Source organism: Somniosus microcephalus, chromosome 7, assembly GCF_052327205.1.
Source record: "Somniosus microcephalus isolate GS21.2 chromosome 7, FLI_Smic_1.0, whole genome shotgun sequence".
In the NCBI taxonomy this organism is placed as follows: Eukaryota; Metazoa; Chordata; class Chondrichthyes; order Squaliformes; family Somniosidae; genus Somniosus; species Somniosus microcephalus.
In genome coordinates this window covers 272,817,810-272,833,068 of record NC_140993.1, presented here as the reverse complement: position 1 = coordinate 272,833,068, position 15,259 = coordinate 272,817,810, and the positions used below count along the sequence as shown (strand labels likewise).

General features: G+C 44.2%; 1 protein-coding gene across 3 annotated transcripts in view; it reads left to right on the top strand.

Annotated features, from left to right (window-relative positions):
* itga9 (integrin, alpha 9) overlaps positions 1 to 15,259 on the top strand; it is a 539,537-nt gene that overhangs the window by 132,734 nt on the left and 391,544 nt on the right. For all 3 annotated transcript variants that reach the window (XM_085993779.1, XM_085993778.1, XM_085993777.1), the window contains exon 14: positions 3,739 to 3,893. In XM_085993779.1, coding sequence (XP_085849905.1) covers positions 3,739 to 3,893 — 155 coding nt within the window. The remainder of the gene's footprint in view (positions 1 to 3,738; positions 3,894 to 15,259) is intronic.

Here is a 15,259-nt window from a genome sequence, read left to right as displayed (position 1 = left end):
GAGTTCTCAGATGACTGATGAGTCCAATGTGGGACCTGCAGTCTCTGTCACAGGTGGGGCAGACAGTGGTTGAAGGGACGGGTGGGTGGGGTGCTTGGGTTGACGTGCGCTCCTTCCGCTGTTTGTATGCTTGGCTTCCGCTTGCTCCCGGCGAAGAGACTCGAGGTGTTTGGCGCCTTCCCGGATGCTTCTCCTCCACTTTGTGCGGTCTTGGGCCAGGGATTCCCAGGTGTTGGTGGGGATGTTGCACTTTTTCAAGGAGGCTTTGAGGGTGTCCTTGAAGGGTTTCCTCTGCCCACCTGGGGCTCTCTTGGTGATGTTAGTTGAGAGAAGGATGTTGGCCAGGATATCTGAAGTATCCCCTGCTCTTCTTCGAACAGTGTCGTGGGATCTTTTATATCCACCTAAATAGGCGGGCAGAATTTAACACCGTATCCAAATGACAGCTCCACCAACAATGCAGCACCCCCTTAGTATGAGTCTAAATTATGTACTCAAGCCTTTAAGTGGGACTTGAACCTGTGACCTTTGACTCAGAGGTGAGAGCACTACCACTGTGCGAAGCTAACACTTGTGGAAGCTAGTAAGTAACTGTTATAAATCTCATCATTCATCAAGAAACTACTCTTGAAATAACGCTGGACGGCCAGCTGGTGGCGCCGTCCAAGGAGTATAAATACTCGGGCGTGGGCCCCAGCTTTCCAGGGACATTTTGTAAGACAAGGAACTAGTGAAGTACAACTAGACCTCCATGTTTTGAAACAAGTTGATTAAAGCCTTGCTTTATACTCGAACCAAGTGCGTAGTGAGTTTTATTACATCAGTAACCAGGACTAAAAGTTGTAAAACCAGTAATATTAACTGGTTGATTTTGAGATTATGAAACTGACATGACATTAACATGCAGGTAATTATAAAAAGCAAAGAGGCTAAATATGTAACATTCTTGAAAATACTCCACACACACACATAATCAACCAGGTGTGACTGACACAGAGTCCTTCCTCCGTCCCTGTATCTTTTTGATTAAGCCACATTTTTTTAATTAAGCATTGGAAAAGAAGTTTATAATCATAAGAACCAGTTAATGTGAACCAATACTTTATATAAATAAAACCCATAAGTCCTGGACAGTAGTTCAACAACGAGGGCCGCCAAGAATAATAGACAGGTTGCCAAGTGTTATTGATACATTGCTAAGATTCTCCAGAAATTTGGCCCACCTCTGTTGGGGCTACTCTCTTTGTTCTTGTGAGGCAGCTTTGCCAAGGTCCACAGACATGGCATGACAGGCGTGGGTCTGCTGCAGGAGAGCTCCGAGGGTGCCAGCTATTCTGAAACCGAGAAGCTGCTGCTCGAGCAGTAAACACGATGAAAGAAACATAAACAGTCCAATTGCGAGCGGGAGTGTGTATTGCTGTTGGCAGAGAGAAAATTCCACTTAAAAGTGTAAGCACACAACTTTCTTAAGAAAATGACTGACTCTAAATGACTTAGCAGCAGATAATTGTTGCTGTTATTACTTCCTCTTTGTGACTATATAAATGCGGCCAACAAACTCACCAAAACTAGCTCAGTCTGTTGGTGATGACACACCAATTCAAATCAAATCAAATCAAATCAACTTTTATTGTCATTGTTAGTGCACAAGTGCAGTACAATGAAATGTAGGCTTGCGGCTCCCGAGAGTGTACATTTAGATTAAGACATTTAAACATTCAACATACATTTGGCTTGTAATACATTAACATAAACATAACCCTAATAAAGTGCATTGGCAGATGTGCAGGCTTTAGAGTTTATTTGTGGAGTTCAGTAGGATGACAGCCCTGGGAAAGAAGCTGTTCCTAAATCTGGTCGTACGGGTGCGAATGCATCTGTAGTGTCTCCCAGATGGCAGGAGGGCGAACAGAGTGTGGCTGGGGTGGGTAGGGTCTTTGATGATGGACCGTGACCTTCGTAAACAGCGTTTCTGGTATATGTGCTCCCTTTGCAAGTTGCTGATTCCCACTCATCCATTCTTCTTAGGCAATCCCTCGGAACCGAGGATGACTTGCTTCCACACTAAAAATGAGTTCGCAGGTGACTGATGAGTCCAATGCGGGACCTACAGTCTCTGTCACAGGTGGGGCAGACGGTGGTTGAAGGGGCGGGCGGGTGGGGTGCTTGGGTTGACGTGCGCTCCTTCCGCTGTTGGCGCTTGGCTTCCGCTTGCTCCCGGCTAAGAGACTCGAGGTGTTGGTGGTGAGCTGGTGGGCAGATATCTGTCTGGGTGACCATTGCCTTTGCCACTCTGTGATCAGCTGGCAGGAGGTCTCATTCAAGCAGGGCAGATAGAAAGTCCATATAATAACTGACACAGCTAAATTTCAATTTCACAGGACAGGTGTGTGTGAGAATCAAGTTCTCACTTGGAGCAGCTAGGGAAAGCCTATAACTTTACATGTCGGCTTGGCACTCCTGCTCCTGAGTAAGAAGGTTGTGAGTTCAAACCCCACTCCTGGATTTGACCATATAATCTAGACTGGCACTTCAGTGCAGTACTGAGGGAAGTGCTATTTTATGGATGAGATGTTAAATTGAGGCCTATTGAAGTGGATGTAATAGACCTCCGGCACTTTTTAAAGAAGAGCAGGGAGTTTTCCAAGGGTCTTGGCCAACATTCATCCCATAACTACCACCAATAAAGACAGATTAGCTGGCTATTTATCTCAAATAGTGTACGGGATTTGTCGTGACTGCAGTTCAAAAATTGGATGTGAAATGCTTTGGAACAGCCCGAAGAGGTGATAAAATGCTATATAAATGTAAGTCTTTCAATATCATTGACGACAAGAGAACCAATTTATTTAGCACCCGTACTTTTACAAGATCCATCAATGATAATTATAAAGTGAAGACTTCTTGGTGACTCAATGGGGGCAACATATTGATACAGTAGAGCACTGTGCCATAAGGTAGTATCTGGCAGTCGGTCCCCTAAATCCCCCCAAATAAAAACGCTCCTGATCATGACTAGGTGGTCGGGGAAAGGTGCTTAGAGGAAGCCGAGCACTTCTCAACAAGAATGGACTGAAACATGAAAGAAAACCGGCTTAGGCTGTTCTGGCAAAGGGATGGGAATGGGTTGCCCACTCCTCCTGGCTGAGGCTGAAACCTAAAGAGGAGACATTAAAAATAACAAAAAAAAAGGGCGAGGAGTGGAAATTTGAGAACATTACTGTTGTAGTATTTGCCTGGAATTTTCTAACATACCTTATAAATATTATAAAAGTATTGAAACACAAGCAAATTCTTTTTAGGTTGATTTTTTAAATCTTTCTTGAACTCTTGCTCGAGTAAACCAGCAAAAGAGAACCATGCTGCACTTCTCAGCACTGCCTTGAAACCCTCCCTTACATTTTGGAGGGAAAGGGAACTTCTGACCATAAAAGTCTAGAAGAAAGATTATTTCTCCCCCCCCCCCCCCCCATAAAATCTGTTTCTGGAGGGTGAAAAGAGGAAAGAGGTTTTCACCTATGGGTAACCACTGGATACCCGAAAGGCACCGGGCGCCCAAGAGGAAGTGAGGGTAGTGCAGTGGGGGTGGAGCCCTGATATATTGGGCCTCTGCACCTATGTAACTCTGCTGTGCACTGGGAAATGCCAACTTCCCGAGGCATATGGAAGAGGGAAGTCTCTCCTGTGATTTATCGATCTAATGAGAACGCATTTTTTCATATTCTTCCTCCTTTCCAGAGCTCGGCCGGTTATTACCGTGGAGATCACCATCCTTCTTCCGGGCTCCATTAACATCACAGCTCCGCAGTGCCACGATGGCATACAGCCAGTCAACTGTCTGAACGTCACAACTTGTTTCCGCTTTCATGGCAAGCAGGTCCCGGGTGAAATAGGTAACAGTCTGATGATTACTTTCTCTGTGATGTTCAGGTTTTTTTTGGTCCTCACTAACACTTTCCAGGTTGGCTACGCAGCCAGTTGATGGACTCGTGACCTTTTCGGCTTCACTGACTTAAGATTGACCCACTCTGTATCTCTTTTTTTTTTTTCCCCAACCCATCTCCAAACCACTTCCAGAAGGGGTGGGAATAAAATACTAAACTGCTCTTTACAGGCCACTCCGACAGAAGCAAATACAGTAAACTCTTGTTTAAACGGCACTTAATTATACGGAATTCTCTAATAACTGGCAAAATCGGTGGCCGAGTTAGTCAGTGGGGGTAGTTCTCCAAACCGCCACTACTCAGCATCTTAGCGCTGTCGGAAGTCTCTTCTGATCCGAACCCCTCAATAACAGGAAATGCTGCCGAGTCCGAGTCTCCCGCGGTGGCCGAGTTAAAAATAGCCTCGGTAGATAACCCTCTCCGTTATCCGGAATTTTGAATCAACCGGCACCATCCCGGTCCCGTTGGTGCCGGATACGAAAGAGTTTACTGTACCTGGTTCCGAATAACCATCAGCAAGATGGTTAGAAGTTACAGTTCAATGAAAATTAAAACTGTTGGACTGAATTTTACTAATTGCGAAGTATAATTGAGTTAGAGAGTCCTATTGTGTCTCTCCCTTTTAATGTTTAAATAATTTTTCAAAGAGTTGGACATACATTCCAATTGGCAAATGTTAGGCATGAATGCTTAGCACTATTTTAAGGCAGATTAACTCATTCATTTTAAATGGATTAACATCTGCCAAAACTAACACGCAGCGTAATAGTGTACAAGCATGCTAAGTATTGGCATCTAAAATTCACCAATCATAAAATATACTCCAGTGAATACTGATTACCCAATTAGAAGCACTGGCTGGGAGGAGTTTCTACGCTTTATGGTGTGAAAAAACTGAATCAGGGTTGAAATAAGGGACCGACTTTCCGTTCCCCATGATGGCGTACGCACAGAATACGCCATCGTAAGCCTTGTAAAAGGCCCTGCAAGTTCCGGCTGTCCGCATGCGCTGTGCATGCGCGAAAACCCGGAACTTGCTCTTTGCCCAACTACTGCCCAGGAGATGCCCATGAAACCCTTACATCCTATGCCCGCTTTCACCAGTGTAAGGGTTACAGGAAATTTTCGATTTACCGGCACCTAAATAACCGGAAATCTCGGTTAACCGGCAAAATTCAGGAGTAGGTTCAGGTAAGTTTTACTTCATATTGTACTTGCCTTCCTCGATTTGTTGCTGTGCAAGGGTGTGGCTGCAGCTGTTGCTAAGCTACAGAGACGCTTGGAACTTGTGGCCATTGTTCTGAACCTGTTGCTAAGCAACAGGGTTTGTTGCTTTATACGGAGCTCTCATCTCTCCGTATCTTTTACTATAGCTTTCGGTTATCCAGAATTTTTGATGAACCGGCGCCACGTCAGTCCCGTCGGTGCCGGATAAAAAAAAGTTTCCTGTACTATGAATCTTAAATTAAAATAAAAAAATAAAAAATCACACACAAACATTTTAAATTAGTTTATCTAAATTTTGGCCTGAATTAAAATGTTTAAAATTATTTTTTTTAATTTAATTTTTATTAAAAGGGACTTTTAGTTAAATTTGAAAATGGGAACATTTATTTTTTATTCCAGATGTGTAAATGATTTAATTATTTGGGGATTGGGTTCATGCTTAGGGGGATTCCATTCGTAAATCGAATTCCCATAAGTATATGAGGAATCCTCCTTTCTGATAGGAGGACCTGGCCCACGTGATCCCAGGGACTCTCCCGAACCGCCTGCGTCCCCGGGATCTGTGGGCCTTTACGCAGGCGTACGCCTGCGGGCCCAGGTCCCTCCAGAGGTACGCCTCCGACCGCAAATTCCTGCCCAAGAGATCCTGGCGAGGTTGTTGATTTGTGGGCCCATATGCCGATGTTAAATCAGCACCTTGAAACAGGAAAAATTACACTGTTAGATAATCATCACAGCACGTCGGAGTTACACAGGACTAAACAGTTGCTTTCATAAGTCACTTTCTTGCATCCTCGTAGGAATGGCTGTTGGATGTCAGCCATAATTTGTAATGTGTCAAACATTTAGGGCTTCTTTCCATCCTGTCACTCTGCGGACTGATTATATTTCCTAATATGCAGTTAGAGGGGGCCCACGTAAACTTGTATTTTCCCCCGCCCCATCTATATTTTTGGCCCTCATCTTTATCGAAGATACTAAGAGGCAGAGGAAGACCATGAAAATATGAGGAAAGGGCAGGGAAATAGGTTTGGAATGGAACCTAGGAATATAGGAACAGGAATAAGCCATTTAGCCCCTCAAGCCTGTTCCGCCATTCAGTTAGATCATGGCTGATTTGTATCTTAACTTCATTTACCTGCCTTGGTTCCATATCTCTTAATACCCTTACCTAACAAAAAACTATTAATCTCAGTTTTGAAATTTTCAATTGACTTAGCATAAACAGTTTTTGGGGGAAGAGAGTTCCAGATTCCCACTACCCTTTGTGAGAAGAAGTACTTCCTGACATCACCCCTCAATGGCCTGGCTCTAATGGTAAAGTTCTGCCTCCCTTGTTCTGGACTCCCCCCACCAGAGGAAATAGTTTCACTCTATCTACCCTATCAAATCCTTTAATCATCTGAAACACCTCGATTAGATCACCCGTTAATCTTCTATACTCGAGGGAATACAAACCTAGTCTGTGCAAACTGCCCTCATATGTAAACCCTTTAAACCCCGGTATCATTCTGGTGAATCTGTGCTGCTCCCCCTGTAAGGCCAGTACAGGAAACTTTTTTATCCGGCACCGACGGGACCGGCGTGGTGCCGCTTTATCAAAAAGTCTGGATTACAGAGAGGTATAGTTAAAAGGTACGAGAGCCCCGTACACGGCCACAGATCCAGGCGTCCCTGTTGCATAGCAACAGGCGCAGGAACCCCGGTTACACGGCCACAGATCCAGGAACGGCCACTAATATGAAGTAAAACTTACCTGAACCTACTCCTGAATTTTGCCGGTTAACAGCGATTTCCGGTTATTTAGGTGCCGGTAAATCGAGAGTTTCCTGTATATCCTTCCTGAGGTGCGGGGCTCAGAGCTGAACGCAGTCACTCCAGATGTGGCCCAACCAGAGCTTTTTACATCTGTAATATAACTTCCACCCTTTGTATTCCAACCCTCTTGAGATGAAAGCTAACATTCCATTAGACTTTTCAATTATTTTTTTGTACCTGTCCACTAGTTTTTAGTGATTTCTGCACATGGACCCCTAAATCTCTCGGCTCCCTCCACAGTTTCCAGCTTCTCACCATATAAAAATACTCTTGATGTATCTCGCTTAGGTCCAAAGTGGATGACCTTGCACTTCCATACATACGACTCCATCTTCCACAGTTCTGCCCACTCACTCAATCTATCAATGTCCCTTTTCAACTTTCTGCTCCCATCTACACTACTTACTGTGACACCTAGCTTAGTGTCATCGAATCATAGAATGGTGCAGCACAGCAGGAGGCCATTCAGCCCATCGAGTCTGCGCCGGCTCTTTCGAAGAACAATCCAGTTAGTCCCACTCCCCCGCTCTTTCCCCATATCCCTGCAATTTTTTCTCCTTCAAGTATTCATCCAATTCCTTTTTGAAGGCTACTATTGACTCTACCCACCATCCTATCAGGCAGTGCATTCCAAATCCTAACCACTTGTTGTGTAAAAAAGTTTTTCCTCATGTCGCCACTGGTTCTTTTGCCAATTAACTTAACTCTGTGCCCTCTGGTTATTGACCCGTCAACCATTGGAAACAGTTTCTCTTTATTTACTCTATCTAAACCCTTCATGATTTTAAACACCTCTATCAAATCTCTTAGCCTTCTCTGCTCTAAGGAGAACAACCCCAGCTCTCCAGGCTATCTGTGTAACTTTAATCCTTGATGCCTAGTTCCATTTTAGTAAATCTCTTCTGTACCCTATCCAAAGCTTTCATGTGTTTCATCTTTATTCCTTCATCTAAGTCATTTATAAATATAGTGAAAAGCTGAGGTCCCAGTACAGATCCCCGGCGGACATCACTAGTCACATCCTGCCCATTACCCCTACTCCCTGTCTCCTACCTCCTAACCAATTTCCTGCCCATGTCAAAAGGTTGCCTCCAATTCTATGCACTTCCATGTTTCCCGACAGTCTCTTGTGTGGAACCTTATCAATTGCCTTCTGGAAGTCCATATAAATAGCATCCATAGACTGTTCCTTACCTACCAGTTCCTTAGTAACCTCCTCAAAAATTTCAATTAGGTTAGTTAGACATGACTCAATCTTTAAGTCATCCTCGGTTCCGAGGGACTGCCTAAGAAGAAGAGAAGTCTCTTTACAAATCCACATTGGCACTCTCTGATCAGTTCATATTCATCCAAATGCTCAGTAACTCTGTTCCTAATAACAGATTCTAGTAACTTCGCCACAACAGACGTTAGACTAATAGGCCTATAATTTCCTGGTTTATCTCGCCCACCCTTCTGGAAAAAAAAATGGAGTAACATTGACAATTTTCCAATCCAAGGAAACAACTCCAGAATCAAGAGAGTTTTGGAAGATCACGACGAGAGCATCTACAATGTCCTCACCTACTTCTTTTAGTAACCTGGAGATTTGTCAATCTTCAGCCTCGTTATTATATCCATTACTTTTTTTTGCTTATATTAAATCTAGTAAGTTCCTTCCCGTGATTTATTTTTATTTTTCCTCGTATCTCTGGTACTTTATTCTCATCCTCTACTGTGATGACCGATACAAAGTAAGTATTTAGCAAGTCTGCCATTTCCTTACTTTCAATGACAGCATAGAAACATAAACATAGAAGATAGGAGCAGGAGTAGGCCATTTGGCCCCTCGAGCCTGCTCCGCCATTCAATGCGATCATGGCATCACCTGAATCTGCCTTTAAGGGCCCCACATTAGCCGCCCCCTTTCTCTTAATATATTTGTAAAAACCTTGAGTGTTATTTATCCTTGTTGTCTCTCGCAAGTTTTTTCTCGTATTCTCTTTTTGCAGCTCTTACTACTTTCTTTGTATCCCTTTGCTATTCTTTGTATCTCTCCCAGTCTGTGGGACCTCCAATATTATTTGCATTTGTTTAAGCCCTTTCTTTTAGTTTTATATTATCTCTCACCTCTTTTGTTCACCAAGGTTGTTTAATTACACAAGTAGAGAGCTCTTGCCCTTGAGTATGTACAAATCTTGTATTGTACCAAATACTTCTGTGAACACCCCCCACTGTTATCTGTAGTTTTATCTGTGAACAGTTCCGCCCAGTCTGCTGTGGTCAGTTTCTGCCTCAACCCTTCAAAGTCCGCCTTACCTAAATTTAAAACCTTGCTTCGTGACCAATGTCCCCACTAAGCTGCACATCCTCCTGCGCAGCCTGCCACCCCCAATGTGCAGCCCATTCAAATTTTGTGTCGTAAGACTCTTATTTGGGCAACAGACCCAGCCCTGCCATTTTGCCCTGCTGCTGTTTTTCTTTCACTGTTTAACTGCTTTTTTGTTACTCCCGTTGTAATGTTGTCTGGCCTGCTGAGTTTTTCCAGCATTTTCTGTTGTTATTTCGGATTTCCAGCATCTGCAGTATTTTGCTATCGTACTCCCGTTATCTAGGTGTCTGATCCTCTTGACTTGGGTGTTATTGTAGTTTTGAAACTCCATCATTCCTTGCCTTTTAGCTTCCAAACTGTCTTTTTGTTCACACGCAGGGACAAGACTCAACTTCCCCCTCTGACCACTGACACTCACCCTCATGCTGTAGCGTCTGGAGCTAAGTGATGACTATTTAATTTGAAACCATATGAATAAAATATTCGAACATCATCCTTAGGCTATTTTCACTTCGGTTTTTATTTCTGCCCGAGCCCTCCCCATGGACAGCTGCAACTGAAGAGTCACGGACATGACGGGCCGAATGGCCTCACACTCTACTGCAGTTTCTATGCATCTGATTTCTTTGAAGTAGGAGGGGGCGGATCATCAAACACTGGGGCTTGGAAGTGTAGCAAAACTGGTCCCAAGCTGCTGTCTGCAAACAGACTTCAGAATATACGTGTGCCATGACTGCTTTTTAGGAAAATGAAATGAAAAAAAAAAACCAGAAGCAAGCCCTTGGTCCTCTTGCCACAGGAATTCAAGCAGTGAGTGTGGCTACTTGAAATTACTAGCAAGAATGAAGAATCCTCTGTTACAGGAAGAATAGAGCTTTATGCTAACAGGAATATGGGGGAGGGGTGATATGCAGCCAGTGCTCCTGTGGGCTGCAGTCGAAGAACAGTATAAAAGGGCCTTATCTTCCCTTCCACATCCACCCCCCCCCCCCCCCCCCAACTACTCTTCCCAATTTATAATAATTACCTTTACTTTAAGAACCATTAAATTACACTTGTACACAAATTAGGAACATCTATAGTTGTGCTTCTGTCTGGAGGGGTGGCCTTATCTTAATGTACGTACCTGTGTTGCTCTGTTTGTTCAGTACGTCCCTTCATCTTATCAAAAACATGTTGCAGGATACAGCTGGAAAGTATAAAGGTAGCTGGAAGCAAAACAATTAAATTAGAGGAATTCTGATTAAAATAAAAAAACATGGAACATTGTGACCTTTGATTTTATGAAAACAGTGTCACATTACCGTTCTCCCTTGTGAGACATGATTCTGCTCATCTCAAAGCCATCAATGGGAGGAAATTATAGGAATTACAGCATGGAAACGGCCGTTTAGCCTAACCATTTGGTGTTCATCCTCCACATGAGCAGTGGTCCTAATCCCATGTGCACACCCTGTTCCCATACAGGAACAGGAGTAGGCCATTCAATGAGATCATGGCTGATCTGCGACCTAACTCCATCTACCCGCCTTTGCCCCATATCCCTTAATACCTTTGGTTAACATGAAATCTATCAATCTCAGATTTAAAATTAATAATTGATCCAGCTTCAACTGCTGTTTGCAGAAGAGAGTTTCAAACTTCTACTACCCTTTGTGTGTACAAGCGTTTCCTAACTTCACGACTGAAAGGCCTGGCTGTAATTTTTAGGCTGTGTCCCCTAGTCCTAGGTTCCCCAACCAGCAGAAATAGTTTTTCTCTATCTACCCCAATATCTTGAAAACTTCAATCAAATCACCCGAAATACGAGGTCATCCAAAACTCGGCTGCCCATGTCCTAACTCGCACCAAGTCCCGTTCGCCCATCGCCCCTGTGTTCGCTGACCTACATTGGCTCCCGGTTAAGCAGCGCCTTGATTTCAAAATTCTCATCCTTGTTTTCAAATCCCTCCATAGCCTCACCCCTCCCTATCTCTGTAACATCCTCCACCCCCCCCCCCCGAGGTATCTGCGCTCCTCTAATTCTGCCCTCTTGAGCATCCCTGATTATAATCGCTCAACCATTGGTGCCTTCTGTTGCCGAGGCCCTAAGCTCTGGAATTCCCTGCCTAAACCTCTCCGCCTCTCTACCTCTCTTTTCTCCTTTAAGACGCTCCGTAAAACCTACCTCTTTGACCAAGATTTTGGTCACATAGAGTCATAGAGTTATACAGCACAGAAAGAGGCTCTTCAGCCCATCGCGTCCGCGCCGGCCATCAAGCCCTATCTAATCTAATCCCATTTTCCAGCATTTGGTCCATAGCCTTGTATGCTATGGCATTTCAAGTGCTCATCCAAATGCTTCTTGAATGTTGTGAGGGTTCCTGCCTCTACCACCCTTTCAAGCAGTGAGTTCCAGATTCCAACCACCCTCTGGGTGAAAAAGTTTTCCTCAAATCCCCTCTAAACCTCCTGCCCCTTACCTTGAATCTATGCCCCCTTGTTATTGACCCCTCTACTAAGGGGAAAAGTTCCTTTCTATCCACCCTATCTATGCCCCATATAATTTTGTATACCTCAATCAGGTCCCCCCTCAGCCTTCTCTGCTCCAAGGAAAACAACCCCAGCCTGTCCAGTCTTTCTTCATAGCTGAAGCGCTCCAGCCCAGGTAACATCCTGGTAAATCTCCTCTGCACCCTCTCCAAAGCAATCACATCCTTCCTATAGTATGGTGACCAGAACTGCACACAGTACTCCAGCTGTGGCCTTACCAGCGTTTTGTACAGCTCCATCATAACCTCCCTGCTCTTATATTCTATGCCTCGGCTAATGAAGGCAAGTATCCCATATGCCTTTTTAACCACCTTATCCACCTGTTCTGCTGCCTTCAGGGATCTATGTACATGCACACCAAGGTCCCTCTGATCCTCGGTCTTTCCTAGGGTCTTACCATTCATTGTGTATTCCCTTGCCTTGTTAGTCCGTCCAAAATGCATCTCCTCACACTTTTCAGGGTTAAATTCCATTTGCCACTGTTCCGCCCATCTGACCAACCCATCTATATCGTCCTGTAGCCTGAGGCTTCCCGCCTCGCTATTTACCACACCACCAATTTTCGTGTCATCTGCGAACTTACTGATCATACCTTTTACATTCACATTCAAATCATTAATGTAGACCACAAACAGCAAGGGACCCAGCACCGATCCCTGAGGTACCTCACTGGACACAGGCTTCCAGTCACAAAAACAACCTTCCACCATCACCTCTGCCTTCTGCCACTAAGCCAGTTTTGGATCCAATGTGCCAAGACACCCTGGATCCCATGGGCTCTTACCTTCCTGACCAGTCTCCTATGCGGGACTTTATCAAAAGCCTTACTGAAATCCATGTAAACCACATCCACTGCACTACCCTCATCCACACACCTAGTCACCCCGTCGAAAAATTCAATCAAATTGGTCAGACATGATCTTCCCTTGACAAAGCCATGCTGGCTATCCCTAATTAATCCCTGCCTCTCCAACTGGAGACCAATTCTGTCCCTCAGAATTTTTTCCAATAATTTCCCCACCACTGATGTTAGGCTCACTGGCCTGTAATTCCCTGGTTTATCCCTGCTACCCTTCTTGAATAATAGTACTACGTTAGCTGTTCTCCAGTCCTCTGGCACATCCCCTGTGGCCAGAGAGGTTCTGAAAATTTGTGTCAGAGCCCCTGCAATCTCCTCCTTTGCCTCACATAGTAGCCTGGGATACATCTCATCCGGGCCTGGGGATTTATCCACTTTTAAGCCTGCTAAAACCGCTAGTACCTCCTCCCTCTCGATGCTAATATGTTCAAGTATATCACAGTCCCCCTGCCCGATTTCTATGTCCACATCGTCCTTCTCCATAGTGAACACAGATGCAAAAAATTCATTTAAAACCCCACCTACATCCTCTGGCTCTCCACACAGTTTGCCACTTTGGTCCCTAATGGGCCCTACTCTTTCCCTAGTTATCCTCTTGCCCTTAATATACTTATAAAACATCTTAGGATTTTCCTTTATTTTGCTCGCCAGTGTTATTTCATGGCCCCTCCTCGCTCTCCTAATTTCTTTTTTAAGTATCCCCCTGCACTTTTTATACTCCTCTAGGGCTTCCTTTGTCTTTAGTCCTTTGTATCTGCCAAAAGCCCCCCTTTTTTTCCTAATCCATTCTCGTATATCCCTTGACATCCAAGGTTCCCTGGGCTTGTTGGTCCCACCCTTGACCTTTGCGGGAACATGTTGGCGCTGTACTCTCTCAATTTCCTTTCTGAAAGACTCCCATTGCTCCGATGTGGATTTTCCTTCAAGTAGCTGATCCCAGTCCTAATTTATCCTTCTGTGGCTCGGTGTCAAATTTTTTGTCTCATAACGCTCCTGTGCAGCGCCTTGGGACGTTTTACTACGTTAAAGGCGCTATATAAATACAAGTTGTTGTTGTTGAAATTTTCTAAATTCCAGGGAATACAAGCCTAGTTTGTGTAATCTCTCCTTGTAATTTAACCCTTGGAGTCCAGGTATCATTCTGGTAAACCTACGCTGCACTCCCTCCAAGACCAATATATCCTTCCGAAGGTGTGGTGCCCAGAACTGCTCCCAGTGCTCCAGGTGTGGTCTAACCAGGGTTTTGTACAGCTGCAGCATAACTTCTACCCCCTTGTTCTCTGGTCCTCTGGAGAAAAGCCCAGCATTCCATTAGCCTTTTTGATTATTTTTGTACCTGTCCATGACATTTTAATGATCTATGTACATGGACCCCTAAGTCTCTTTGTACCTCCACCACTTCTAACTTTTTACCATTTAAAAAGTACTCTGTTCTATCCTTTATAGGTCCAAAGTGGATGACCTCAAACTTGCCTGCATTGAAATCTGTTTGCCACAGTTTTGCCCATTCACTTAATCTATCAATATCTCTTTGTAATTTTATGCTTCCATCTACACTGCCTACAATGCCAACTATCTTTGTGTCATTGGCAAACTTGGATATGTGGTTCGCTATCCCATCATCTACATCAATAATAAATACAGTGAAAAGTTGAGGCCTCAACACAAATCTAGTCACATCCTGCCAATTAGATACCTGCCCATTATCCCTACTGCCTGTCTCCTTTCGCTCAGCCAATCGCCTAACCAGGTCAATAATTTGCCCTCAATTCGATGAGCTTGAACTTTAGCAAACAGTCTCTTATGAGGGACTTCATCGAATACCTCTCACTTCTCCAACCTTTTTCCAGTTCTGACGAAGGGTCATCGACCTGAAACGTTAACTCTGTTTCTCTCTCCACGATGCTGCCTGGCCTGCTGAGTGTTTCCAGCATTTTCTGTTGTTGTCATCGAATGCCTTTTGGAAGTCCATATAAATAACATCCATAGACATTCCCCTGTCCACTACTTCAGTCACCACTTCAAAAAATTCACTCGGGTTCGTCAGGCATGGCCTACCCTTTACAAACCCATGCTGGCTCTCTCTGATCGGCTGAAAATGTTCAAGATATTCTTGATAACTACTTATCTAACCTATTCTTAAATGTAGATATGGCCTCTGCTTCAATCACTAACTCTGGCAGTGCATTCTACAGCCTCGCACAACTGGGCTTTAGTAAAACTACACACAGCCTGTTTCTCATCAGTGTAGCAGTTAAGCTGCTTCATGTTGAAACAGCACAAATCTGAGATGGCAATCTCCATGAGGATACATGATTACAGTTGCCAGACTGAGATAACCACCCAGATACAGGCAGGGTATCCATCAGTGCTCTGTGCGTATACTCGAGCCTTATCAAGTCTTTTCATTCTGGTCCTAACGCAAGTTTCTGCGATGGTAAATAATATTTAAAAGGGAAGAAACATCTGAGAGAGTTTTTGTTCAAAGCATTCAATGACTATCGATTCCCATTTTTACTGGGTGTTAGCATTATCGGGCAGGTTTATATTGGGTTTGGTGTGCAAGAC